The following is a 27,790-nucleotide window of genomic DNA, read 5'->3' as shown; positions in this document are numbered from 1 at the left end:
TTCCCTTGTTTGACTCATTGGAAGGAAGGGTGGGACACCGGGGTCTGCTGCCATCTGTCTCAGTAGAAGAACAATACTCTAATAACATGAACAAACATGAGGGACAGAAGGAATCCACATAAAGGCGTAGGTAAATGTCTGAGAAAATGTCGGACAGATAATGTTATTGTAATGGTTGGAAACGACGTTTGCCATAAGTGTTCTCAGGCAGGTTTAGCTGTGTTGCTGTTTTGCATTTGCATTGGCTGGGATTTGTATACGAGATGACAGGACAATGTGTACAGATGTAGGCGTGCAGCCTTTCAATTTCTTCGCCAAATCCATCACAATGATGCATTGCGTTTCAGGCCAGTGTAGTTGTGCAGGGAGCTGCCTTGTATCAAATAGTTAGGGGATAATCGAGCGTTTCAAGGTGAACAGCGATGGACAGTGCGGTAATAACAATTGTCTACAAGGTGGCGCATTTGGGAAATGGAATCACTGGCATGTAGATATGAAATTCCTCACATGCACATGCAGGAACACGCGCACACACACACAACATGTGTTCATCATACCGAAACATCCCTGTAACAGTGTTGTTTTTGTTTTATGCTGTCTTGAAAGAGACGCCCCTCTAGTGAAGTTGAAGAGGCTGGGCTGTGACTTGCCCTGTTCCCAGACCACTTATACTAGCGTCTTAAAACTCGCTGGAATGCTTCACGCCCCTTCTGACCTGTGTAGGTGCTGTAACACCTACTGTAGACGAGCGACACCTGAGTGAGAGGACTTGGCCAAAAACGGGAGACTGGGAGAGGTCACCATCATGCTGCAGCATGGGAAGAGCACATGTGCTCTACCTTTGGACTTAGCATCCAGTTTTGTGAAGAATGCGTGTGTGTGTGTGTGTGTGTGTGTGTGTGTGTGTGTGTGTGTGTGTGTGTGTGTGTGTGTGTGTGTGTGTGTGTGTGTGTGTGTGTGTTTAGCAATTTACTTTCAAGTATCGAGAGTCAACAGACTCGTGACTGTACATGCGCTTACATGCCTTTTGCAGACCCTCGGAAAGCTGCAGGCGGTCGACAAAAACATGTAGAATGAAAGTATAGTTCGAGATAGCAGGCTGATAAAGTAGGAGGCGAGGTGCATCGTTGAGCAGGCCACGGACTACAACCCTCTTGCTAGCTCGGCTAGAGTACACTCTTAGGAAAAAAGGGTTCCAAAGGGTTCTTCGGCTGTCGCCGTTAGGATACCCGTTTTTGTTTCCAGGTAAAAAACGTGTTGGGTTTTATGTAGAACCCTCTGTGGTAAGGGTTCTACATGGAACCCAAAAGGATTCTACCTGGAACCGAAAAGGGTTCTTCAAAGGGTTCTGCTGTGGGAACAGTCGACGAACGCTTTTAGGTTCTAGACAGCACCCGAAGTGTGCAGGTGTCATTTTAGCGCCTGAGGGCATGCAATTCATCATGCAACAACCTGGGCACACCACGCATGTGTCCACTTTCTGCGAGACGATCGAAGGGAAGGTTATTTTGAAAGTAAATCCATCTGGTTGGCATTCGATTCCTCTCTAGGGAGGCTTGTATCACTTTCCATGCACCAGTGTTAATACAGTATGTCAGCTCGTCTTTATTCTTGCGAGCCATTATCAAATCTTACGCTAGCTATGAATCTCTCTGGGAGAGACTACCTCCACCTTCCACCACAGGATAACATTTGCACATATAGTATAGTTGTCTATGTGAACGCAGAGCCGTAGGATTATATTACTGATTTTAGTCTGTTTCTAATCCCAAATGAAATCCTCCGCCAGATCAAAGTATGTTTGTTGACTTTGATGTGTTGTCAAAGTGGCCCTGATAGGTTACTGTACCACTACTCTCTGGGGAGCTCAGAGTTGTCAGGGGAGAAACATGATAGGCTGCTGGCCATAGATATAGTAGCTCTCTCTCTCTCTCGCTCTCTCTCTCTCGCGCTCTCTCTCTCGCGCTCTCTCTCTCTCTCTCAAAATGTGAACACTGCAACTCACACTGTTGCCCGTAGCCTCTTCTGGGAGGGGGTCTGAGAGGCCCACATACTGTAGGCTTTTTCTTTTATAAATGACCAGCGCTGAAATGAAGGATGAAGAGCACGTATCATCTGCCTGTTGTTTGAACTGGCCCTTTCTCTGTTAGAAGGAGCGTGTTTGCTTTGCTCGGTACTCACAGTGCAAAACAGGATAGGGCGAGACCCAGTCCAGCTGTGCTGATAAGCGAAGGCGCAGTAAATGTCACCTCTTGCAGCGATGGTGACTGGTGACATTAGAAAATGCTAGATATTAAGAGCCCAGAAAACGTCAGGTACTGTATTAAAACGAATTGGCGCGCAGGTTGAGGCTCGATCATTTTCTTCATGATATGTTTGGTTATAGAAATAGCCTAATGCAGGAGGACTCAAACCTTTTTGTAACGCGGTGAATCCTAATGCTGTTGAGTTGATGTGGGCTAAAGGCTTAGCATCGCGACCACCACTGAACCACTCCCCTCTGCAATCATTCCCAACCGTAACCGCCATGTGATATTGCAATTGCTCTGCTGCGCTGTAACTTTGGGCGTGGTGAATTTGTTGTTCTACCCCTGTGGCCCGCTGAACACTTGAAGCCGGGCTAGAGGTGTCTCGAAAGACGCGGCGTGAGAAAAAGGAAAACAAACATGCGTTATCAGATGGTGCTCTTGGATTATTGCCTGGCATTTGATCAATATCCTCCTAATCTTTTACCTTGGTGTTGCACGATTATCTTTGGGACAGATCCTTGACTTACAACAGCCAATGACACCAAATTGTAGTGATGTTGACTTTTTTATGAGAGTTATATGAGTTCTAACAGCCACCTCTATCTATTTGGCATGTTGTCTTGAGTTTATGTTGTGTAATAACTCAGTTCAACTGTGTTACGGACAGAAGTTAGGACTGTGGCATTTAAAGACTGAACTAAACATGTAGAACTCTTAAGAGCCTAAATGTGGTAGGAAATGAGTCCTAAATGTACGACTCCTACATCTAGGACTCCAACATTTATAGACTGCTAGTCCCACCTGCTCTTCTCACAAGAGGAAACACACCGAGAAGGAGCGGAACCATAGAAATAGAATTCCAGTAATTCTATTTCTAAGGGCTCAACTTACGGTATATAAAAGCATAGTTAGGTCATGGGAAAGGTCTCGAGAAGTTTCTTCGTCTCTGCAAATACACTACATGACCAGAAGTATGTGGACACCTGCTCGTCGAACATCTCTTTCCAAAATCATGGGCAATAATATGGAGTTGGTCCCCCCTTTAGCTTTTCTAACAGCCTCCACTCTTTTCTGGGAAGGCTTTCCACTAGATGTTGGAACATTGCTGGGGGGACTTGCTTCCATTCAGCCACGAGCGTTAGTGAGGTCGGGCACTGATGTTGGGCAATTAGGCCTGGCTCGCAGTCGGCGTTCCAATTCATCTCAAAGGTGTTTGATGGGGTTGATTGTCAGGGCTCTGGGCAGGCCAGTCAAGTTCTTCCCCACTCTCGACAAACCATTTCTGTATGGACCTCACTTTGCATGGTGGCATTGTCATGCTGAAACAGGAAAGGGCCTTCACCAAACTATGCATTGGGGCAGGTAGCGTTCTCCTGGCATCCGCCAAACCCAGATTTGTCAGTCGGACTGCCAGATGGTGAAACATGATTCATCACTCCAGAGAATGCATTTCCACTGCTCCAGAAGAACCCAATAGCGGCGAGCTTTACACCACTCCAACCGATGCTTGGCATTGCACAGTTATTGTGCTGACGTTGCTTCCAGAGGCAGTTTGGAATTCGGTAGTGAATGTTGCAACCGAGGACAGATGATTTTTACGCTCTACGCGATTCAGCACTAGGTGGTCCCGTTCTTTGAGCTTGTGTGGCCTACCACTTTGTGGCTGAGTGGTTGTTACGCCTAACAATTTCCACTTCACGATAAGAGCACTTACAGTTGACCTGGGCAGCTCTAGCAGGGCAGGAATTTAACAAACTGACTTGTTGGAAAGGTGGCGTCCTATGACGGTGCCACGTTGAAAGTCACTGAGCTCTTCGGTAAGGCGTTTGTCTATGGAGTGTTTGTCTATGGAGATTGCATGGCTGTGGCTCGATTTTATACACTTGTCAGCAACAGGTGTGGCTGAAATAGCCGAATTCACTAATTTAAAGGGGTGTACATATACTTTTGTTTATATATAGTGTATACATTGCTTTACTTCAGTTTCTGGTGATTTTTCTTGGCATTGTAACCTCCTATAGTGTCCTTAATCTCTCCCTCCAGCACATCTGTATTGGTGGTTTGACTTCACTTCATGGTTGACTTCATAGCTGTCAGTCACTTCCTATGGGCGTCGCCTGTCTCTCCTCACCTCCATAACGACGGTATGAGAGGATTTCAGGAACTGCTTATTTTCCCTCCCTCAGAGCATACAAATAGGATACACGTTATTCAATGTTTAAGGAATGCCCGTCTTTACTTTCCTCAAAAATAAAATAAAAATCTGAAAAATGTACACGAATTGTACTGAAATATTGCAGTCGTAGAGCAAAAAGAATGTTCTCACGCTTCCAGTTAAGAGATACACTACTTCCATTTGGATTATGGCTGATCTATCCCTCTACGGTTGCTATAGGGTTGCTATTGAACTAGGGTTGCTATGGGGTTGCTATTAAACTAGGGTTACTATAGGGTTGCTATTGAACCAGGGTTGCTATAGGGTTGCTATTGAACTAGGGTTGCTATAGGGTTGCTATTGAACTAGGGTTGCTATAGGGTTGCTATTGAACTAGGGTTGCTATAGGGTTGCTATTGAACTAGGGTTGCTATTAAACTAGGGTTGCTATAGGGTTGCTATAGGGTTGCTATTGAACTACGGTTGCTATAGGGTTGCTATTGAACTACGGTTGCTATAGGGTTGCTATTGAACTACGGTTGCTATAGGGTTGCTATAGGGTTGCTATTAAACTAGGGTTGCTATAGGGTTGCTATTGAATTAGGGTTGCTATAGGGTTGCTATTGAACTAGGATTGCTATAGGGTTGCTATAGGGTTGCTATTGAACTAGGGTTGCTATAGGGTTGCTATTGAACTAGGGTTGCTATAGGGTTGATATTGAACTACGGTTGCTATAGGGTTGCTATTGAACTACAGTTACTATAGGGTTGCTATTGAACTAGGGTTGCTATAGGGTTGCTATTGAACTAGGGTTGCTATAGGGTTGCTATTGTACTGGGGTTGCTATAGGGTTGCTGTTGAACTACGGTTGCTATAGGGTTGCTGTTGAACTACGGTTGCTATAGGGTTGCTGTTGCTATAGGGTTGCTATTGAACTAGGGTTGCTGTTGCTATAGGGTTGCTATTGAACTAGGGTTGCTTTAGGGTTGCTATTGAACTACGGTTGCTATAGGGTTGCTATTGAGCTAGGGTTGCTATAGGGTTGCTATTGAGCTAGGGTTGCTATAGGGTTGCTGTTGCTATAGGGTTGCTATTGAACTAGGGTTGCTATAGGGTTGCTATTGAGCTAGGGTTGCTATAGGGTTGCTATTGAACTACGGTTGCTATAGGGTTGCTATTGAGCTAGGGTTGCTATAGGGTTGCTGTTGCTATAGGGTTGATATTGAACTACGGTTGCTATAGGGTTGCTATTAAACTAGGGTTGCTATAGGGTTGCTATTGAATTAGGGTTGCTATAGGGTTGCTATTGAACTAGGATTGCTATAGGGTTGCTATGGGGTTGCTATTGAACTAGGGTTGCTATAGGGTTGCTATTGAACTAGGGTTGCTATAGGGTTGATATTGAACTACGGTTGCTATAGGGTTGCTATTGAACTACAGTTACTATAGGGTTGCTATTGAACTAGGGTTGCTATAGGGTTGCTATTGAACTAGGGTTGCTATAGGGTTGCTATTGTACTGGGGTTGCTATAGGGTTGCTGTTGAACTACGGTTGCTATAGGGTTGCTGTTGAACTACGGTTGCTATAGGGTTGCTGTTGCTATAGGGTTGCTATTGAACTAGGGTTGCTGTTGCTATAGGGTTGCTATTGAACTAGGGTTGCTTTAGGGTTGCTATTGAACTACGGTTGCTATAGGGTTGCTATTGAGCTAGGGTTGCTATAGGGTTGCTATTGAGCTAGGGTTGCTATAGGGTTGCTGTTGCTATAGGGTTGCTATTGAACTAGGGTTGCTATAGGGTTGCTATTGAGCTAGGGTTGCTATAGGGTTGCTATTGAACTACGGTTGCTATAGGGTTGCTATTGAGCTAGGGTTGCTATAGGGTTGCTGTTGCTATAGGGTTGCTATTGAACTAGGGTTGCTATAGGGTTGCTATAGGGTTGCTATTGAACTAGGGTTGCTATAGGGTTGCTATTGAGCTAGGGTTGCTATAGGGTTGCTGTTGCTATAGGGTTGCTATTGAACTAGGGTTGCTATAGGGTTGCTATAGGGTTGCTATTGAACTAGAGTTGCTATAGGTTGCTTTTGAACTAGAGTTGCTATAGGTTGCTTTTGAATTAGGGTTGCTATAGGGTTGCTATTGAATTAGAGTTGCTATAGGTTGCTTTTGAACTAGAGTTGCTATAGGTTGCTTTTGAATTAGGGTTGCTATAGGGTTGCTATTGAACTAGGGTTGCTATAGGGTTGCTTTTGAATTAGGGTTGCTATAGGGTTGCTATTGAACTAGGGTTGCTTTAGGGTTGCTATTGAACTACGGTTGCTATACGGTTGCTATAGGGTTGCTGTTGCTATAGGGTTGCTATTGAACTACGGTTGCTATAGGGTTACTGTTGCTATAGGGTTGCTATTGAACTAGGGTTGCTGTTGCTATAGGGTTGCTATTGAACTAGGGTTGCTGTTGCTATAGGGTTGCTATTGAACTAGGGTTGCTATAGGGTTGCTATTGAACTAGGGTTGCTATAGGGTTGCTATTGAACTAGGGTTGCTATAGGGTTGCTATTGAACTAGGGTTGCTATAGGGTTGCTATTGAACTAGGGTTACTATAGGGTTGCTATTGAACTAGGGTTACTATAGGGTTGCTATTGAACTAGGGTTACTATAGGGTTGCTATTGAACTAGGGTTACTATAGGGTTGCTATTGAACTAGGGTTACTATAGGGTTGCTATTGAACTAGGGTTACTATAGGGTTGCTATTGAACTAGGGTTGCTATAGGGTTGCTATTGAACTAGGGTTGCTATAGGGTTGCTATAGAGCTTAGGGATAGTTCCCTTTCTGGTTCTCCAGCTAAAGCCCGCAGAATGGACAGACCCTGCTATGTTGCTGTCTCTGACTACTGTGTCCCTGGAATCACAAAGAGCTCCCTTGTGGAGAGATCAGCTCATAGACAGTCCATTTGATGACAGCTAGAGAGGAACGACAACGTTGGAAAGTTACTGCTGATATTGATGTCCAGAGCTGTTAGAGAAAGGACCCTTTCTTTTCTTAGCCACAAACAAACTAAATCAATTACAGCAAGCTGCTTTTACGAATGGCAGTTCTTCCAGGAATTCTTTTCCCCCTCCTGTTCCGCACAGCGGAAAGAATGCGACTGATTTATTCTCTCCAGATGGAGGGGTTTTTATGGGCAAAGTATGGATAATAAATCACTGTATTGTGTGTGCTCATTTGTGCGGTGCCCGCCGTGCCTGTGTGCATCATTTTGTGTGTGTGTTTGTTGGTTTAAATGTTGACTAAGTTGATTTTCAGGATGCCTGTCTAAAAATATAATACAACGAAGCCTCTTCAGGTCGCAATGCAAATTCTACCCAAGTCACTGCCAGTAAGGAAGGGTATCTTGTGTCAGTTTTGTTTCGGGGACGGTTGCTGGGGCAACAGCCACGTTCTTTCGACCTCAGCCACAGACAGTACTGTATTTGCCTAGTCTGTGTCCCATTTACAGGCGGCGTCTCTATAGCAACACGTGAATCAGCATGACCACTCCCATGTGTGGTTTTGTAGTCGCCGAATGTCGCTGAGTCATAGCGCGAACATTCCCTAGGTTTTTATTGTGCTTTTGCTCCCTCAACACCCGACTTAACTGCTGCCCTTTTGTTTTACTGTGGGACACTTTTGAGTGTGAGACTTAGTCTCTGTCACTAAGATTCTTCCTCTGGCTTTCCCCTGCTGTGTAGTTGAACTTCATTAATCATATCGACACTGTGGAATGAATGCTTCCTTCTGGTCTGGAGCAGCCGCCGGGCTCTGGGTGGCGCAAACGGGCCGAGACCGGTGTTGGCTGGCACTCCCGGCCCGACAGACATTTTCTCCCTGCTCCTCCATCTTAGTTCCATTTCAAACTCCGACGGGAAGTGCAGGAGAAAATCAATAACACTTATCTCTCCAGAAACGGCCTTGTGAATAGTGTAAGAAGAAGTTCATGATAGGGCATTGGTTGTAGTGTGTCTTATGCAAACAATGTGGATGCAATTCTTAGTGAACAGTGTCCCGTGTCATCTTCAGCAATCCCACACTGCGCTTGTGATTAAAAATGGCAATAATGCTACAGGCGTTTTCTACATGTTCAAATGAGACCCAGAGTTGGAAAACCTTATAAGAGAGTCATCACCAGTGCAGTCTGGGAAAGCAAGTAGAGACAGGTCTGACGCCTGCACAATTATTTTATTGTTGAAATTTGCACAATGGTTTTTTTACTGTTATCTTTCCTATCTTGATCTTATCCTTCAAAGTGCGTTGTTCAATCCACTGAGAAGGCATCCAGCCAAGTGCACTGGCTTATATCCGTGTGTCCCAAATGTGTTGCGGACGTTATCTTCCAGCCCGTGTCCTCTTCAAAAATGTTAACAACTTGGGTAATCCTTCCTCAGCCACTCAAAACAAAGAGAGTATTGATTATTAATACAGGTTTGAACTGTTATGGAGGCTTGAGTAAGGGAGGATATCTGGATCTCTTGTCGCTTTCTCCCTGGGCCTCAACACTCCTTTCACCCTCCAACTGTCTGCAGACGAACAGAATGTTTCTTTTAACAACCTGGACAAGGCCTAATCGCTCTCCTCCATGAACTCAGGAATGAGTAGGAGAGAGTAGAAGAGAGGCGAAGATTGACTGTGGGACGAACTTGGGTAACAATGCAATACTGCATTGCTGCTTAAGCGAAGCAGGCCAGAATCACTCCTTGCTTTTGTCCCTCCTCTAGTTTTCTCTTTGCCACTCTATCGCTCCATGGCAATGTCCGACCTTCGTCTTAATCAGCAAGGCTGAAATTTGTGAGGACTCCAGGGACAAGGCGCCCTGTGTGTGTGTGTTTGTGTGTCTGACCTGACAGAGTGTTTCTGGAACAATGTGTGGGTGCTCTTAGATGTATGGGGTACGGGGTAACGAGAGAGAGAGAGAGAGAGAGAGAGAGAGAGACAGAGGCGGACGGGCGGGCAGAGGCCGGAGGAGGACACATTGGTTCCTGGCAAGGCCTCAGATTTATGGGGTAGGCCTACTCAGATGTTGCTTTGTCTTTATGGGCACATTGGGCATAAGATGAAAAGAAGCCCTTGTTCCATCCACCCCCTCCTTCTCTTCCTTGTCACTTCTTGCATGCAGTGTGGATCTACAAGACAAGACGGGCAATAGGTTTCACATGGGGGAGAGGAGTGGTTCAATTCTGGCCTAAGGCAGTGAAGGTGGTGGAAGGATTGGTATAGTCTATATGGTCTCGAGGGTTGGAGTGGATGGACCCAGGAGAACCTGAGGTGACACTGAGAGGTCAAAGCGCCATGGACATGGCTGAGAGGTCAATGGCCGACCCACTGGGAGACCGCTTCTGGCGCGGCACTAAGAAAGGTAGGTGACAAACCAGACTGACAAGACATTCCTAAGAATGGTAGGAGACAAACTGGACTGATGCGACATTCCTAAGGAAGGTTGGAGACAAACCAGACTGGTGTGATATTCCTAAGACAGGTAGGAGACAAACCAGACTGGTGCGACATTCCTAAGACAGGTAGGAGACCAACCAGACTGATGCGACATTCCTAAGAAAGGTAGAAAACAAACCAGACTGGTGCGACATTCCTAAGACAGGTAGGAGACCAACCAGACTGGTGCGACATTCCTAAGACAGGTAGGAGACCAACCAGACTGGTGCGACATTCCTCAGAGGTAGAGGTGAGAATAGACATGAGAAGGGGGGAGGTGAAAGACAGAGTGGGTGCGTGGATGGAAGCCAGCTAGCTGTTTATCTTTCCTGTGGACAGGTGGATGGTTGAGGTGCATGCCTTGAAGTCTTGGTCAGAGTACTCCTCCCTCTCCCACATTCTTTTTTCCCAGTTGCTTTTTAGTTTCCCACATTCCTTCTATTGCGCATTTACATACGTTTTGGAGGCGTACATTTTGCAGGTACTGCCACCACCCAGGTGTGTGACTGAGGTGTATTTGTTTTGGTTCAATTATAAATACGATTGAGTTTGTGGCTACTTTCTTTTACGTTCTAAGCGTGACGGAAAGATGACACGCCCTGCTTTCCATTCTACGTAGTCTGTCGTCCAGAGGGGCTGTAGTGGAGAGATTGAGGGATTGATATGAGAGATTGTTGGACCCCCACAGTCTGCCCGTCAATGGTTAATCCTGACTGGCGCAAAAGTGAAGTAATCACCTTGATGTTTTGGCTGCTGCAGAGCTGTGCTGTGTGGAAATCTATGGTTCCCACAGGGGATCTGGGAAGGAGGAGGACTGTTTCACATTCCCTGCTGACATCAGATCCCTGTGTCTGCTGGAACTTGTTTATCGCGCACAAAGCCTTGGTGTACACAATGTACCACCAAACTTTCAAACCTGATTTTCATTACGAAATGCAAAGTGGGATATTTGGCACACGTCTTACTTTTTCTCCTCAGAATTGAAACATTGATGTGAAATGAAGCATTGCTCGATAGTCTGACAGGTTTTACAGTAATAATGTTGGAGTTGATAAACATTACACCTTAATGTAATGCACTGTAAATCTGTCAGACTCCCTTACGGTTTCAGCCCTTGCCCATAGTGAGTCCCGTTGGGCTCCTCCGCCAGGATCTGCAGGGGGCGCAGTTACAGTTAGGTTGGTCAGGGAGCGCACCGCTGTCCCCCACCGAATCTCGGCTCATTAGATTAGACAAGTAGCAACACTGGGAAGTGGGGGAGGTGCTTATTTTCGGGCGGGTGAGCGATAATCTCCGACTTCATATTTCTTTCCACTCTGGAAAAGGAGAAGTCGTTGTGATCCATGACTCATAGAGTTGATATTTTTACCTCAAGCTCTGCACCCAATTTATAGGTTTTCCATGTGTGTTTCGTGCCTCTGAGAACTCAGCCAAGCCGCTCTCCCTTAACACCTATGCTGCTGCTAAAAGGATTATTGATTTCAATGTATTAATACCGCCACGCTGCTGTTCATTGATGATTGATTGCCATTATTAGTATCTATTTATCCTGCTATTGGTCACTTAATCCGGTTTATATTACCATACGTATATTCTTGCTACTAGTCACTTTTCAGCCCCGTTAACATGTATATCCACCTCTCACGCTTACACTGACACACTTGCACACACACACTAACACCTATACACACGTTCACCATCCACTTATGCTGCTGACGTGCTGTTTACTGTTATTCCTATTCTCATTATTTATCCTGCTATCAGTCACTTTGTCCTAAGCCGTGCCCACATGTACATATCTACCTCAACTACTCGAGTATGCCTGCACATTGTACTGGGCACTGACCCTGTATGTAGCTTACATTCTGGTTTTTATTTCATTTAAATGTATTGTTATACTAGGTGGATATTGAATAGTGCGCTGTTTGGAAGGGCTCGTAAGTGAAGCATTTCACTGTCCCTGTGCATGTGACAAACACAACTTGAAACTTCCTCTTGTGTAAGACACAATAGCCTATTCTTCAGATGTGACACCAGTATAATTTTTTATATAGGTGAACTCTGCCCAAGAGAAAAGTTCTTGGCACACCCACGTCTTATGTAAAAGCTTCGTTTTTTTACCACTTAGCCGTTCTGACTTGCTTTACTTGGTTCCAAAACTATTTAATTTATTAGGCAGCGTCTGGAGACAGTTCTAGTTTGCAGAACAGATCCTGGAGTTTGCCATTGATCTCCTCTCTCTCTCTCTCTCTCTGTAATGCCATAACTTTCTCTCCTTGCAGTCGGAGTTGATGTTTAATTTCGATTAGCCGAGAACAGTCAACTTGTTTATTTTCCTCTCAATGTGTGGAATGCCAATGGCACCTCTTTTTCTCTCCTTCTCCTTCCCTCTTGTAGCCTGCTCATGAACAAAACACTGCTCTTTTGTCTGCAACAGTCCTTTGTGGTTTTCCAGTATTTCCTTGCGGTGGTCTTTGGTGGTTTACCGACAGAGGCTGTCCATTGCGATGCCAACTCACCCACCACACCTCTCTTTTGTTTTCCTCTGGTTTTAGAATTTCATGCCAAGTCACACCAGGGACGCTGAAGCCCTCCATTTTGGATCTCACTACATCATCCCAATTTAGTCGCCCGCTTCGTGCCAGGGGTTAATCTATGCTGTTCTGGTCCTCTTGCATTTCAAAGGTGCCACTCCAGGCTGGCCAAGGTGCTGATTGGCACGGCCCGTGAAGCTGCCATTAACAAGACACACTGTGTATCAAGGTCACCTCAGTGAATGAGCTCTCTGGCCCTTGATGCCGCTTGATGCCACTCGGGTCATAAACCATTTTATAACAAGTGACCAGTCAACCTGTTGACCTTTGCTATTTTGAAAGCCGTCAGTCACCCGGATGGCACTTGTAACCGTTACCGTACAGAGAAGGGGTCAACAGAGGTGCTTTCTTAAACTAGGTCACATCTGGCAAGTTGCCGAGGCTCCCAAAACCCTGTTACCCCAATCGATGACCCAGTCTGCAGGGAATTGACAAACTGTCGCTGACTGAAAAAAAAACATGTTTTCTGGGCAAATTCTCTCAAAAGACATCAAACACGGATGTCAGGAATGTATAACCAATAAGTGGACACTTCCAGCCTCTGAACACTAGGGGCCGGTTTCCCGGACAGATGAACCTTAATCCTGGACTAAAAAGAATGGTCAATGGAGGATTCCCATTGAAAGTGCTTAGTACAGAACTAGGCATAATCTGTGTCTAGAAAACATTCTCAATGGATCCTCCTGGATATAGTCATATTGACATCAATACTAATCTCCATGTCCACGGTTGCCTTGTTACCCCAACATATAAGTTTGTGATTTTCTCTCAATAAGTTGCCCATTTTAAGAGGTGTTATCGGGGTAAAAGCGCCCCTCCAGCTGGTTACAGTACTCCCCCAGTCGAGAGATTCCGGGGGGAGGCGAGGTGACGTGCGAGTCACACACGTCAGCTCTTGTTCAGAGTGGACAGTTGGAAGCTTGTCCCAATCTGAGGGGGTCATCCTCAAAACCAGATCAAGCGAGCACAAAAGCAATAGGGGTTGTAAATGTGTAATTGCACAGGACAGTACCCTTCTCCACAATAGTCCAACCTAAGACCAGTGTCTGGAGATGAGTACTCTTATTCCCTGTAATGAGACTGATATCAAAAGTGAAAGTTAGTAATGGTAAAGAAAGGCTGCTCCCTTACTGTAACGTATTTGCTATGTAAATAAAACTGGCAAATGATTTGTTGCAGCCCATGCTCCAGTGAAAGCAAATGGCTGTCAATTCCAGGGTTGCAGAGAGGACCATGTGTCCACTTGAGTCACTGCAGTCCCAAACTGCCTTCCAACAACATTTTACCACAAAAGCACTTTCTACCACAAAACAAAATACACAAGATTCCCCCTCATTACCCTCATACCCCTTGCTTCATTCGATTGCATTTAAAAGTCAGCACTCAGATATACAGTGCATTCTGAAAGTATTCAGACCCCTTTACTTTTTCTAAATTTTGTTACATTACATCCCTATTTTAAAATGGATGAAATAAATGTTTTTTCTCATCTGGGGCGGCAGGTAGCCTAGTGGTTAGAGCGTTGGGCCAGTAACTGAAAGGTTGCTGGATCGAATCCCCAAGCTGACAAGGTAAAAATCTGTCGTTCTGCCCTGAACAAGGCAGTTAACCTGTTCCCCAGTAGTTTGTCAGTGTAAATAAGAATTTGTTCTCAACTGACTTGCCTAGTTAAACAAAGGTAAATAAAAAAAAAATATATATACACACAATACCCCACAATGACAAAGCAAAAATAACAGTTTTTTTTAAAAAATACCTTATTTACATAAGTATTCAGACCCTTTGCTGTGAGACTCTAAATTGAGCTCAGAGGCATCCTGTTTCCATTGATCATCCTTGAAATGTTTCTACAACTTGATTGGACAAATTCAATAAATTGGACATGCTTTACAAAGGCACACACCTGTCTATATAAGGTCCCACAGTTGACAGTGCATGTCAGAGCAAAAACCAAGCCATGAGGTCGAAGGAATTGTCCTTAGAGCTCAGAGAAAGGATTATGTCGAGGCACAGATCTGGGGAAGCATACTAAAGAATTTCTGCAGCATTGAAGATCCCCAAGAACACAGTGACTTCGTAAATTGAAGAAGTTTGGAACCACCAAGACTCTTCCCAGAAGGGCCTTGAAGAGACCAAGAACCCGATGGTCACTCTGACAGAGCTCCAGAGTTCCTCTGTGGAGATGGGAGAACCTTCCAGAATGACCCATCTCTGCAGCACTCCAACAATCAGGCCTTTATGGTAGAGTGGCCAGATGGAAGCCACTCCTCAGTAAATGGCACATGACAGCCCGCTTGGAGTTTGACAAAGGCACCTAAAGGACTCTCAGACCATGAGAAACAATATTTTCTGGTCTGATGAAACCAAGATTGAACTCTTTGGCCTGAATGCCAGGCGTCACGTCTAGAGGAAACCTGGCACCATCCCTACAGTGAAGCATGGTGGTGGCAGCATCATGCTGGGGGGGAGTCTTTCAGCGGGAGGAACTGGGAAACTAGTCAGGATCGAGTGAAAGATAAACAGAGTAAAGTACAGAGAGATCCTTGACGAAAACCTGCTGCAGAGCACTCAGGACCTCAGACTGGGTTGATGGTTCACCTTCCAAAAGGACAAAAAACACACAGCCAAGACAACACAGGAATGGCTTCGGGACAAGTCTCTGAATGTCCGTGAGTGGCCCAGACTTGAACCTGATCGCATATCTCTAGAGAAACCTAAAAATAGCTGTGCATCGACGGTCCCCATCCAACCTGACAGAGCTTGAGAGGATCTGCAGAGAAGAATGGGAGAAACTTCCCAAATACAAGTGTGCCAAGCTTGTAGCGTCATACCCAAGAAGACTTGAGGCTGTAATCGCTGCCAAAGGTGCTTCAACAAAGTACTGAGTAAAGGGTCTGAATACTTATGTAAATGTGATATTTCAGTGTTTTGTTTTTAATAAATGTGGCAAAATGTCTAAAAAACAGTTTTTGCTTTATCCTTATGGGGTATTGTGTGTAGATTGATGAGGGATTTCAAAAAAATAATCAATTTCAGAATAAAGCTGTAATGTAACAGAATGTGGAAAAGGTCAAGGGGTCTGAATACTTTCCGAATGCACTGTAATTCATTCCAGTTCATTCTTCAACATTAGAATGCTCCATAGCCTCCCCAGCATTGGCTGGTCTAGTGGAGAGAAGCATACTATAACTGAGTTCAAGTAAGTTACTTAAGAAATAAGGCCCGAGGGGGTGTGGTATATGGCGAATATACCACGGCTAAGGGCTGTTCTTACACACAACGCAAGGCGGAGTGCCTGGATGCAGCCCTTAGCCATGGTGTATTGGCCATATACCATAAACCCCTGAGGTGCCTTATTGCTATTATAAACTGGTTATGGACTTAATTATAAAAATAAATGTTTTGTCATAGCCGTGGTATACGGTGTAATATATCACGTCTGTCAGCCAATCAGCATTCGTGGCTCGAACTGTTATTGTGAAGTGGAAGCTTCTCGAAGCAACAAAGGCTCAGCCATGAAGTGGTAGGCCACACAGCTCACAGCTCACAGCTCACAGCTTTATGCACGTAGCGCATAAAAATCGTCTGTCCTCGGTTGCAACACTCACTACTGAGTTCCAAACTGCCTCTGGAAGCAACGTCATCGCAAACTGTTCTGTGGGAGCTTCATGAAATGGCTTTCCATGGCCGAGCAGCCGCACACACTCAAGCCTAAGATCACCATGCGCAATGCCAAGCGTTGGCTGCAGTGCTGTAAAGTTCGCCACCATTGGAATTTAGAGCAGTGTAAACATATTCTCTGGAGTGATGAATCACGCTTCCATCTGGCAGTCCGGCGGACGAATCTGGGTTTGGTGGATGCCAGGAGAACGCTACCTGCCCCAAAGCGCAGTGCCAACTGTAAAGTTTGATGGAGGAGGAATAATGGTCTGGGGCTGGTTTCATGGTTTGGGCTCGGGAAATCTTAAGACTACAGCAACAATGACATTGTAGACGGTTCTGTGCTTCCAACTTTGTGGCAAAAGTTGTGGAAGGCCCACAAGGCAAGGTCCATACAGAAATGGTTTGTTGAGATCGGTGTGGAAGAATTTGAGTGGCCTGCACAGAGCCCTGACCTCTACCCCATCGAACACCTTTAGGAAGAATTGGAACGCAGACTGCGAGCCAGGCCTATTCACCCAACATCAGTGCCCGACCTCACTAATGTTGTGGCTGAATGGAAGCAAGTCCCCGCAGCAATAGTTGTCCTAGCTCAATAAGTCCTAGCTCTAACTCAGTCTCACGCTCATCATAATAAGTGGACCAAAGCGCAGCGTAATCTGGGTTCCACATCTTTTTATTACTAAGTGAAGCTCACAACAAAACAATAACATCTCAAACGAAACGTGAAGCTAAACAATAGTGCTAACAGGCAACTATACATAGTCAAGAGCCCACCAAGCACAAATGGGGATCATATTTAGGCAGCCATTTCCCCAATCAGAGACAACGATAAACAGCTGCCTCTGATTGGGAACCATACCCGGCCAACATAAATCATGAATCACCTAGATAACCCACCCTAGTCACTGTCACGCCCCAACCAACATAGAGAAAAAACAGCTCTCTATGGTCAGGGCATGACATGTGGGCTCGTAATGATCTGTAGTGTGTTTAGTCATCTAAAGACCTATCATAGGTCAGTTAGACTACCTGCAGTACTGTTGGGAACTTACTACCTGGATGTGGTTTGTGCCATTATCCGCAGGAGAGCACTTGAATGTTTTGCTGGGGAACTCAGCTGTCAAGCATCCTGTTGACTTGCTCTCTTTATTTTCTCCCTTACGTTATTTATTATTATTATTAGTCATTTATTAGCAGCTGTAATTACATCTACCAGCCACATGAATTTGAGCTTCATTTGATTCCTGGACATATTACTCTCAGTGCAACAGACACACACAACTGGTCTCTAAGACCTATCCTGATGACCTTTGTTTTTCCCTGGGAGTGGCTGGAATGGCTTGGGGTCTGATATCAGAGTGGGCAGGCCGTAGGCACGTGTCTTGGACAGACCATTGAGCCCCAGAGCACAGAGCCTTTATAGTGGGCATGGAGCCCAGTCAGCGTCCCTGGTGTGGGTGCTGACATGTCTATTCTGGGCAGAGTGGGTTGTCTGACACATCTAAGCAGACTTACCAGGAACAGGATCTGGCTGGAGTGGACTCTCTCCTCTCTCTCCTTCCCTCTCTCCTTCCCTCTCTCCTTCCCTCTCTCCTTCCCTCTCTCCTTCTCTCTCTCTCTCTCTCTCTCTCTCTCTCTCTCTCTCTCTCTCTCTCTCTCTCTCTCTCTCTCTCTCTCTCTCTCTCTCTCTCTCTCTCTCTCTCTCTCTCTCTCTCTCTCTCTCTCTCTCTCTCTCTCTCTCTCTCTCTCTCTCTCTCTCTCTCTCTCTCTCTCTCTCTCTCTCTCCTCTCTCTCTCTCTCTCTCTCTCTCTCTCTCTCTCTCTCTCTCTCTCTCTCATATTTATATATATATATATATATATATATATAGAATCTATCTATTATCAATGTTGACTTCCACTCCCTGACCCGACGTTGTCCCATTGCCAACTTCAGCAGTCCAGGGATAATGAACAGCTTATTCAGTACAGTGGAAACTCTTCCCTCTCTCTTTGACTTCTATTTCTGACCATTCATTTGGCTGATAATGCAAACATACAGTATCAGCAATCATAAAGCAGTTGCAACCATTACGACCTGTTGAAAGACTGAATCGATGGTCAGCTGTGTTTTAGAGTTTCATGGTTTGGAGGAAGGGGTTATAAGTGGGTCTGGGCATTTAACCAGTTCATAGGTCATTGTGAGACAGTGGGTTGTTCAGTTAGCACTTTGTGCACAAACAGTGCATGAAATCCCACTGATGGGCAGTTCTACGAGGAGGGCACAGGGCATGTGGATGCAAATGATCCCTAATGAGGAGTGCTGGCATGGGCAGAGGGGCACAACTAGGGTACATGGCATGGCACAGTGAAATTGGGGGATGGTATTAAGGTGCCTATTGCCAGTTTATAGTTTTTAACCAGGAGCACATTTTCTTAAGGAAGTAATAGGGTCATCTCTGTTCATTATAACCTGATAGATCATGATCCTTTTGAAATGGATGATTCATTGGATACGTTTCCTTTTAAAGCATAAGATAAAATAGTGATTGATAGTGAGTTATAGAGCTGTCACTGTTATTGAAAGCAAGTCTAAGCAGCGGGAGATCCGTTCTATGTGAGCTATTTCTATGCTTCCCTTGCTTAAGTTTCGTTTTCTTCTTTTACTTTCGGTTTTGTACACCAGCTTCAAACAGCTGAAAATCCAATCTTTTTGGTTATTGAAAATATATTTCACAGCGGTTTAGATGGTACAATGATTCTCTACAGTTGTTTTGTCACAAACTGAAATGAGGTGAACTATTCGCGTTTCAGCAACCAGGAAATGGCGATTTCTGCGTTTTGCAACTTAATACGAGTCATGTAGGAGTACAAACGGACACCTGCACAACCTTCCTTTCTCTGATCAGGCAATCTGTAGCATGCTAATGATAATCAATTTCTTTCGTAGTTGCGAGGAATGTGTGTGCAGTACATTACCTTCAGCATTCCTTGTGCTTCTACGCTATTAAATGTGGCCACTGACCCTTCTTGTGAAAGAGTCGCTAGTCTTGAGTTATGGCGTTTTATCGTTTAGCTATCATGTTGGCAATAGAATAAGCTTTCAAGTGTTACCCGCCTGACCCAGATTGTGATTTATAATGGAACGTTTTTTGGGATTATGTAAACAACAACAGTAATTGTGTGATGGTGGGGGCACAGGTCTGTGTTCGAAACGAAACAACAAAGGTGCTTGCTTCAGTTCCTCAGTGGCAAAGCTAGGAGAGCAAAAAAAAAAAGTTAAAACAAAGCACCGTGCTGTTGAGAGCTCTTTTCGTGAGTCATAAAAGTGCATTGAAGCTACTTTCAAGTTTGGACAGGTGTGTGGCCACGTGGCGACACCAGTTAGTCCTCTCACTCAAACCCGTAATTGTTTTTTTTCCTCATCTTGCCCCTACTCCAAAATTACAGTGAACATTCGTATTATGTTGAATGTATCCAGAGTATTTTCAGATGTTGTTGTTGACAAATGCTGTGAAAAGTACGGTGAAAGTCAAATGCACATAAAATCAACGGTGTAGCGTTTGGATTCAGTCTTGTGTCAGGTGAACAGTTGTGTCCTCACCTTTTGGTCTGACAATTTCCCCCTCATTTCCAAAGTCTTTTCTTTCATTTGCTACCCTGCTCATACATATGCTTTTTATAACTCCTCTGTTAGAAATATTTACATTTGTCGCTATATAATTCATAAAAACAAGCAGTGTTCGTGAACTAGGCCTTTATTGTGGCAGTATGCACTTTTTAAAATGAACGCCTTAGATCTAATTGCATGCCGTTAGCTGTCTGTATTCTAAAATATAGACCTAAAGAGCGCAATTACATCAGGTGATTATTTAGGATGACTTGATCGGTGATGGAACGCTGACTCGCGCCTATTGTATAGTTTGGCTGAGAGCGCAATGCTAACTGTTGCAGACAGCTGTCTGTGAAGTGACAGTGGAGTCAAGCTTCCCTGAATAACACATGTATGGCCCATTGCAGCGCTGAAAGAGGATATAGAGAGATAGTAATGGTATCTTTTTGTAGGCACTAACTCCGCCATGGTTCCTTGGGCAAAGCCTATGGGGAAATGAATGGTGTTTTTTTTTTAGGGTTTTTGGATAAACGACGAAAATAAGGCTTGTGGTGAACACAGGCTTAGGAGACCTTATACGTTTTGTTCGATGAGATAATCTTCAACAGCTAATGTCACTTTTTGTGAATTTTGAAGCATTTATGTAATCCTAAAATGCACAAAGCACATAAAGGCTTCATAAGTCATAAAGGTCGGGTCAACTGACTGATATTATCTCATAGAACAACATTTATTTCCGAAGATTTCCTAAGCCTGTGTTAACCTCAGGCCTTATTTTTGCCGTTCATCTCAAAACCCTATTTTTCCCCCATTCATTTCCCCCATAGGAATGGCTGAACGAACCAGAGGTAACTCATTTCCGGGTTTTAGGATTACAAGCTGGTGAGCTGTATTTGACTCTGAACTGGAACACTGTCTTGTATGACTGTCGCCATGGCGATGAAAAAGAACCCCCTTTTTTTGTGGTTGGAAATAGTAGCCTATGCGTTTCCTCATGGCATTTTTTTGCGTTGTCGCCACAGGCGTTACTCACGTACTATCTATCCGTGAGTTTCAGACCCACGTGTTTGTTGTACCCGATAAGTGTGTGAACGGAATATCATTTACACTAATGAAATGTTCTTCCTCGATCGCTCTTCCCCTAAGGCCACTTTCTAGTTTTCCTCTCTTACACACATGAATGCACTGGAGACTCTCTCTGACACATCGATGAGAGAGGAGAGAGAGAAGAGAGAGAAGAGAGAGAGATATTCCCTGAAGAGAGAGAAGTGATCTCGGGGAGGGTAATCTGATTCACGTTCCTGGGTGCTGTGAAAGGTTAGCTATAATGTACAGGCTCTTTATATAGTCGAGTCAGGCAGTACAAGTTCACTGGCTATATCAGGGACGAAGCCTCCATGTGAGCCGTTTGGACAGTGGGAATAGTGGTTCTTACAGCCTGTTGCATCACTTTAATGGGTTACATTGGGAGAAGTTGGTGAGATTCTTTTATTTCCTGTTCGCCTGGTGCACTAACAAAACACTGACATGAATAGAGTTGAATTAAATCAATTGTTTGATTAGTTGTATGCGTGCGATCTGGCTATACCTCTTTGGCTTGTAAACACGGTGGATTAGTGACATAAGTTCAGTCCATAGGGCTATTTGTGCTTTACGCCCTGACTTGTCGAACTATCAAGTTACAGTATTCTAATTTTAGTCGGTCACATCAAAGCCTCTGTCCATGTTACCGTAGCTGTGGCTATAGCCTATCTCTCTTTGTTTTATCTCTCACGTTATCTATATGTGTCATACTATATACAAGAAGAAAGTGTGTTTACTCTCTTAGGCATGGGGTCTGGAGACATGCCGTTTTCAGGCAGGTCCTGAACTGGATCTACTGGATCTGAAATGTGTAAACCAGGGTGGTTGAGGGTAACAAGCCTCCCGTAAGTAAACGTCTCGTGTGTCTCTGCAGTGTAGGATGGCATGCCTAAAGGTTGTCTCCCTGTACTGTCGCTACCTAGTCTCCCCTGGTCCAACCCACAGTGTGTGACTGTGAGCACACGTATGTGGGTGGGCGTCTTCTTTTAGCAACAGCCCTGCATGTGCTCAAGTACTACAGCGGTCTGGTAGTAGCTTCCATTCATTTAACTTTTCTTTCTTTCACTCGCATATCCTAATCTGATCTCGATTGGGCACATTTATTCACCCCCTCGTCAGTCATTTTCGGCCTTCTGCCGTTGTTTAAGTATGTTTACTCTGAAGTTTTTTTTTTCTTCCCGATGCCAACTTTTCCTCAACTGTAGAGAGAAGGTAGGAGGAGCCGTTTGGAGCAGTGTGCCTCTTTCTCTCTTTCTCACACACACACACACACTCTCTCTCTCTCCTTCTGACACTGCCGCTACATGCGTCAGACCGGAGTCTGTTCACTTCCAAGCAAGTCTGACTAAAGGGTGGAACAGTACTCTTTTGACTTAGTTTCTGGAGTTTTAACTACGTTTTCTCTGTTTCCTCACACGCTCAAAGGCATCAAGAAGAGAGTGAAGAAGCAATAAGAGAGAATAAGAAGATTTATTCATACTTTTTGTGATTGGATTGAAAAGCACTTGGCAGACGGTTTTAGCCACTGGACCCTTTCACAGACTGAGAAGTGAGGTCATCCTGTAATTCATTCTCCCTTGGCGGAGTGGCTCCAGCTTTGCTGTTAGTCGTACTTTGAAGGGACAAACCCACACACACACACACACAGAGCAACAATGGTGGCCGGAATGGTGATGCCCTTGGTGGACTTGAGGGCCATCTACGAGCTACTGTTTCGCGATGGCGTCATGGTGGCCAAGAAGGACAAGCGGCCCCAGACCAAGCACCCAGAGATCCCCAGCGTGGGAAACTTGCAGGTAATCCGCGCCATGGGCTCCCTCAAGTCCAGGGGCTACTTGAGGGAGACGTTCGCCTGGAGGCACTTCTATTGGTACCTGACCAACGAGGGCATTGTTTACCTGCGTGACTACCTCCGCCTGCCTGCTGAGATCGTCCCCTCTTCCCTGCAAAGGGTTCGCCGTCCAACAGCCACCTTGGCCGTTGCCCAAAGGGCAGCGCGTGGGGTCCAGTCAGTGGACGGCCCCACGTCTTATGTCCCCAAACCTGGCAGGGAAGAGAGTCAGGAGGCGATGGCTGAGCGCCAGGTCTACCGACACAGGAGGCTGGACGCAGCCGAGGAGGAAGGCCCCGCTGACCGAACGCCAAGGTTCAGAGGTCGCCCCATGGCCACCGAGCCGGTCAGACCAAGAGCACCATGGGAATCTGAGGCCCAGGCCCAGCCTCCCCTGAGGAAGGCACGGGGCTTCCACACAGAGGCTTCAACGATGGAGGAAAGCCAGGGGAAGAGGGCATCCACGGTTACCTTCTCTCAGACCACTGAGGCTAGTAGCAGGAAAGCAGTGGTGTCCTCCCAGGAGAAGATCATCACTAAGGTCCATGCAGAAAAGCCCCAGGTGGTTCCGGTTCAGGAATCACAGGTCAGCATCAAGTCAGTCTCCTCCAAAACAGCCCTCCCATTAGCTGTTACTGCAGTAACTAGTGCTGCAGTAGCTGGGGCTGCAGCAGTGAAGGTCTCAGCTGAATCCTCTTTCAATAAAGCAGGTAAAGAGAAGCCCAAGAAAGCTGCAGCAGTGACCGTCCCTGAGGAGACCCTCAAAGTCTCTGCTGAAACTGTCCCCAGTAAGTCAGCCATCTCAGCACCCCTGCCCCCTACTAAAGAGGTTAAGGAGGAGAAAAAAACAGAAGTGAAGGTCATTCCAGAACCCAAGAAAGCATCAGAAATGACTGTCCCCCAAGAGACCCCGAAACTCTCAGCCGAACCCACCAAATCATTCAAAGTTGACATCACTGCTCACTTACCAGTGGTCAATGGCAATGGCGGTGTTGTCACTGAAAAGGTTATTGAAAAGGTTATCGAAACTAAGAAAGTGATGATTGAAGATGGCTCCAAATCAAAGAAGAAAAAAGCAACAGCGAAGGCTGTGATTGCTGAACCACCTGTCACAAAGGTGTCCCCAGACAAAGGACTGAAGACCCCAGACGAAGAGACACAGGAGCCTGCCAAATCCCCACCAGCTATTACATCATCAATAAAGCCCAAGGGATCAGAATCCACACAAGAAACTAAGGCTGAGGTTCGAAGAGAAACTAAGGCTGAGGTTCGAAGAGAAACTAAGGCTGAGGTTCGAAGAGAAACTAAGGCTGAGGTTCAAAGAGAAACTAAGGCTGAGGTTCAAAGAGAAACTAAGGCTGAGGTTCAAAGAGAAACTAAGGCTGAGGTTCAAAGAGAAACTAAGGCTGAGGTTCAAAGAGAAACTAAGGCTGAGGTTCAAAGAGAAACTAAGGCTGAGGTTCGAAGAGAAACTAAGGCTGAGGTTCGAAGAGAAATTAAGGCTGAGGTTCGAAGAGAAACTAAGGCTGAGGTTCAAAAATCAAATGAGGCTGATCGTCAGACCTCCAAACCAGCAGTGGAACAGAGCAACACGAAATCTGTAGTGTTACAAGATGCACCCCATCCCGTTGCAGCCCCTCCAGCTGAGCCTCCAATCACTGTCCAAGTGCAGGAGAAGGCTGAGACGACCAATAAAGTGACCTCAGGCTCATCTGGAAAAATATCCCACAGGTCAGAGATGAGTGTCACTAAAGTGGAAATGGTGACAGTGCCGAAGACCATAAAGATGGCGATGACACAGGAAGCCCTCAGACCTGTGGAGATGACCTTTACACTGCCCCTGCAACCACCACAACCTGCCATAGTGCCGGAGGCTAAAGCCCCTATAGAAACAGCTGTGGTTGATTCATCAAAGGCAAAAAAAGCTAAAAAGAAAAAGCATGTTTCTTCCCCAGACCGTGAGACCACAAAACCATTATCCCCACCTGCAGCTGAAACATTATCACCAACAGAGGTGTCGCTGACCAGGGCCACCGTTACGGTTGACCTCCGAAACACCCCCGGGGCAAAAGTAATGGACTGCTCTCCAAAGATGCCTCCGGAAAGAATGTGGTCTGAGGAAACCAGCGTGGCAGCAGCTGTGCAGACTGGGTCCCCTGCTTTAGACAAAGGAGAGGCGGAGCCTGCCCAGCTCTCTGCTGAAAAAATCAAACGGGAGGACCCGAAACCAAAAACCTCCTCTGCGAGGGAAGCACCCGTTGCAGCCGAAGAGACAGCGTCAGCCAGAGCCAAGGCACGGGCCAGCCTCCACACTGAGCAGGGGGAGCTTCCCAGAGTTGTTGCACAACACTCAGCCGCTTTAGCAGCAGCACAGAGCACAGGGGAGGAGAAGGAGAAAAGTCTGTCTGTTCCTCCCAAGGCCTTGGAGAAGGACAACAAACCCCCACAGATCCCTGCTACCACTGCAGCCACCGCCCCTCTGCCAGCACAGCCTCACCTGGAGGACACCTGTGACCAGCCTGTAGACGCGGACAACATGAGGAAGAAGATAGTCGTGGTGGAGGAGGTGATTGAGGTGCAGCACATAAATAGCCCACAGGCAGTGGCTGGAGGAGAGGTTCCTCCTCCTGTTGTACCTGAGAGAACAGGGCAAGAACTGGACTTTGATGTCCTGCACGCACTGGCCATCGAACGGGCTCTCCTGGCCGGGGGAGCGGTGGTCGAGTCCGCCCAGAGCACCGTCTCCGACGATGACTGGGACCACTCTCTGGACGTACCCGAGGAAAAGACCTTCCCCAACTTCATAGAAGGTTTGAGACAATTTCTTCTTTCCCCCCTATTTACTTCCTGTCCTGTGTGTTTATTGTGTGATGTCACTGTTGCTGAGGTTTCCTCCCTTGTATGTACTGTGGGAAATCTTAGGTGGGCGTTGTGGTGATGGCACTACCATGTCTTTTACCATGTGCTATTATGTTCTAGTTGCATAGTGGTATAAACAGTTTTTAGGTTATTATACTTGTTGGTTTATGCATCTTTCCCTTCAGACAATATCCTTTGAAGTTCAAATTATGGTATTAGTTTGGTCAGCAAAAAATCTGTATTATAGTCCCAGGCCTTAGTTTCAGTGTTTTGATTTATATTCTGTTCTAGAGCCGGTTGCTCTTTAGGAATAGTTTCAGTGAGATGCTGAATGAGTACAACCCAACTACGATGAAGCTGTGATTTAGGCATCTATGAGAGAGCATGCCTCTATAATAGTTCACACCCTAATGCGTATTCATATCCTATCTGTTTCACTGGCAGGGAAGATAACACAATACTAAACATACTATGAAGTTAAAAATGTGATAGATGTTCATGCATAGCAGCAAATTGTGTGGAAAGCATGTGGAAACGTGTATTTTTGTTGTACAAACAGCAGTGCCACCTGACTTTGAGTTTAGACTTAAGCAATGCAGACTTAAGCAATGCACACTCACTGTCTCCCTGCCAGAAATGATTCAGACCTGCAGTAATTTCTGTGGTGTGGCTATGTGCAACGCCTAGCTGACTCCCCTCCTGTCTTTTCTCTGTGGAGATGACCTGCGTTATAAAGTGAAGAAGAGAATGAATGAGAGAAGGGGGTGTGGTGCTTTAGAGAATCTCTCTCTCGCTCTCTCTGTGTTTTTTCTGTTGCCAGGAAGGTTGTGTTCTTGGCACTGTGATTTTTGAACGGTGGTCTCCAGTTCCTGGTTTCCCCTCTCGGGTGTGATAATAGTATGCCTTTGTGTGCGTTATCGAACAACAGGCTAGCGTTAGGGGGGCTTGTGAACAGTATGTTATTATACCTGCTGGCAGCTCCCTGCTCTCCAGCCCAGATTGGCTCACGGAAAGGGCTGGAATGTGCGTAAAAATGTTGCCAATGCTATCCCATGTTGACTTTGACTGAACGAAAAGTATAAATCTCTGTTTCTCTGCTGTTGCTGGTTGTTATTAAAGCGAGATGCACGTTGGCGACAATTTGGTTTTGAGATTTATGGATTGGGGGTTTTGAGATATATTACCAGGGTGTTAATGTGTATATACAGTACTGTGGAATATAACCCTCGCACAGAGTGGCGAGAGAGCAGTACACATGGGCGTTGTCTGTACTGTTGTGTGAGCGACAGAACAGACAGGAAATTGGAATAGTTTGCTCACACCATAGCTGTACTCTTCTGGGTGCGTGTGTTCTCGGTTCCGCACGTCACACTGCTTCTGCAGGTCTGGAGTGAATTAGCAGCGTTGCTCACATGACAGGCAGCGGTCAAGCTGTGTTCGTCATCAGGAGAACGACTCCACTCTCAGCAATTTAAAGTTAGTGCAGATCACCTGGTCAACAGCGTTTAGAGCGTTTGAGATATGGATCGAATAATAAATCAGGAGGCAAAATCTTCTTCATAATGTCCAGTGGCATATTGTTATACTGTATGTCATGGCATTACATTCCTTTTTGTCTTGGCATCAGTGTGAAATGTAAAGACATAAGGTTCCTTGGTCTTTTCTGTGAATATCATGGGATTAAAAAATGCTGTATGACTGATCTGTCAGGGAAGCCCATCATGCTTCAGAGTGCCATCCTAACCGCAGATAATACCAGTGTTGGCTAACTCACTGCTGCCACCTACAGTGGATGATCCATAATAGCCATGTGTACGCACTCATTACCCCAGAAATACCACTGTAAAAGCGTAGGGTCTTTCTCTGGGCAATTTTTTACAATTAATTTTGGAATGTCATGTGACCAATCATGTAGTCTATCAATCATACCGTAAGACACGTTAGAAACAGTATCTATGTGAAGGAATACATCTGGCAGTGATTGATAATGACTTCAAATGGAGATGTTTAGCAGACACCACATTTGGTATGAGGGTGTCTCTTCATGTCTGAAGATCCTAGAGTGTCTAATATTCACGGTATGCAAGCTGACTATATAGCTGTCGGATTTAGTAATACCCTCAGATACACTACGCCTACTTTTATCCTGCTACTGTAACACTGTCTGAGACTCTCAGGACACATTCAACCCTTTCTTCGACTTCTGTCAATGTGGCTATTTTTATTTAAAAAGGCAAGTCAGTTAAGAACAAACTCTTATTCACACGGCCCTATGGGACTCCCAATCACGGCCGGT

General features: G+C 45.5%; 1 protein-coding gene across 19 annotated transcripts in view; it reads left to right on the top strand.

Moving 5' to 3' along the window:
- plecb (plectin b) overlaps window positions 1-27,790 on the top strand; it is a 188,137-nt gene that overhangs the window by 73,277 nt on the left and 87,070 nt on the right. For 7 of the 19 annotated variants that reach the window (XM_055903155.1, XM_055903154.1, XM_055903153.1 and 4 more), the window contains exon 1: window positions 22,124-25,445. The exons of 11 other annotated variants lie outside the window; for them this stretch is intronic. In XM_055903155.1, the coding sequence (XP_055759130.1) occupies window positions 22,460-25,445 (2,986 nt within the window). In that variant the 5' untranslated portion in view covers window positions 22,124-22,459. Of the gene's footprint in view, window positions 1-22,123; window positions 25,446-27,790 lie in introns of those variants that run through there. One more of the 19 variants, XM_055903174.1, reaches the window with a different exon arrangement.

This window comes from Salvelinus fontinalis, chromosome 38, assembly GCF_029448725.1.
Source record: "Salvelinus fontinalis isolate EN_2023a chromosome 38, ASM2944872v1, whole genome shotgun sequence".
NCBI lineage: Eukaryota > Metazoa > Chordata > Actinopteri > Salmoniformes > Salmonidae > Salvelinus > Salvelinus fontinalis.
This window is presented reverse-complemented; position numbering and strand designations above follow the sequence as displayed.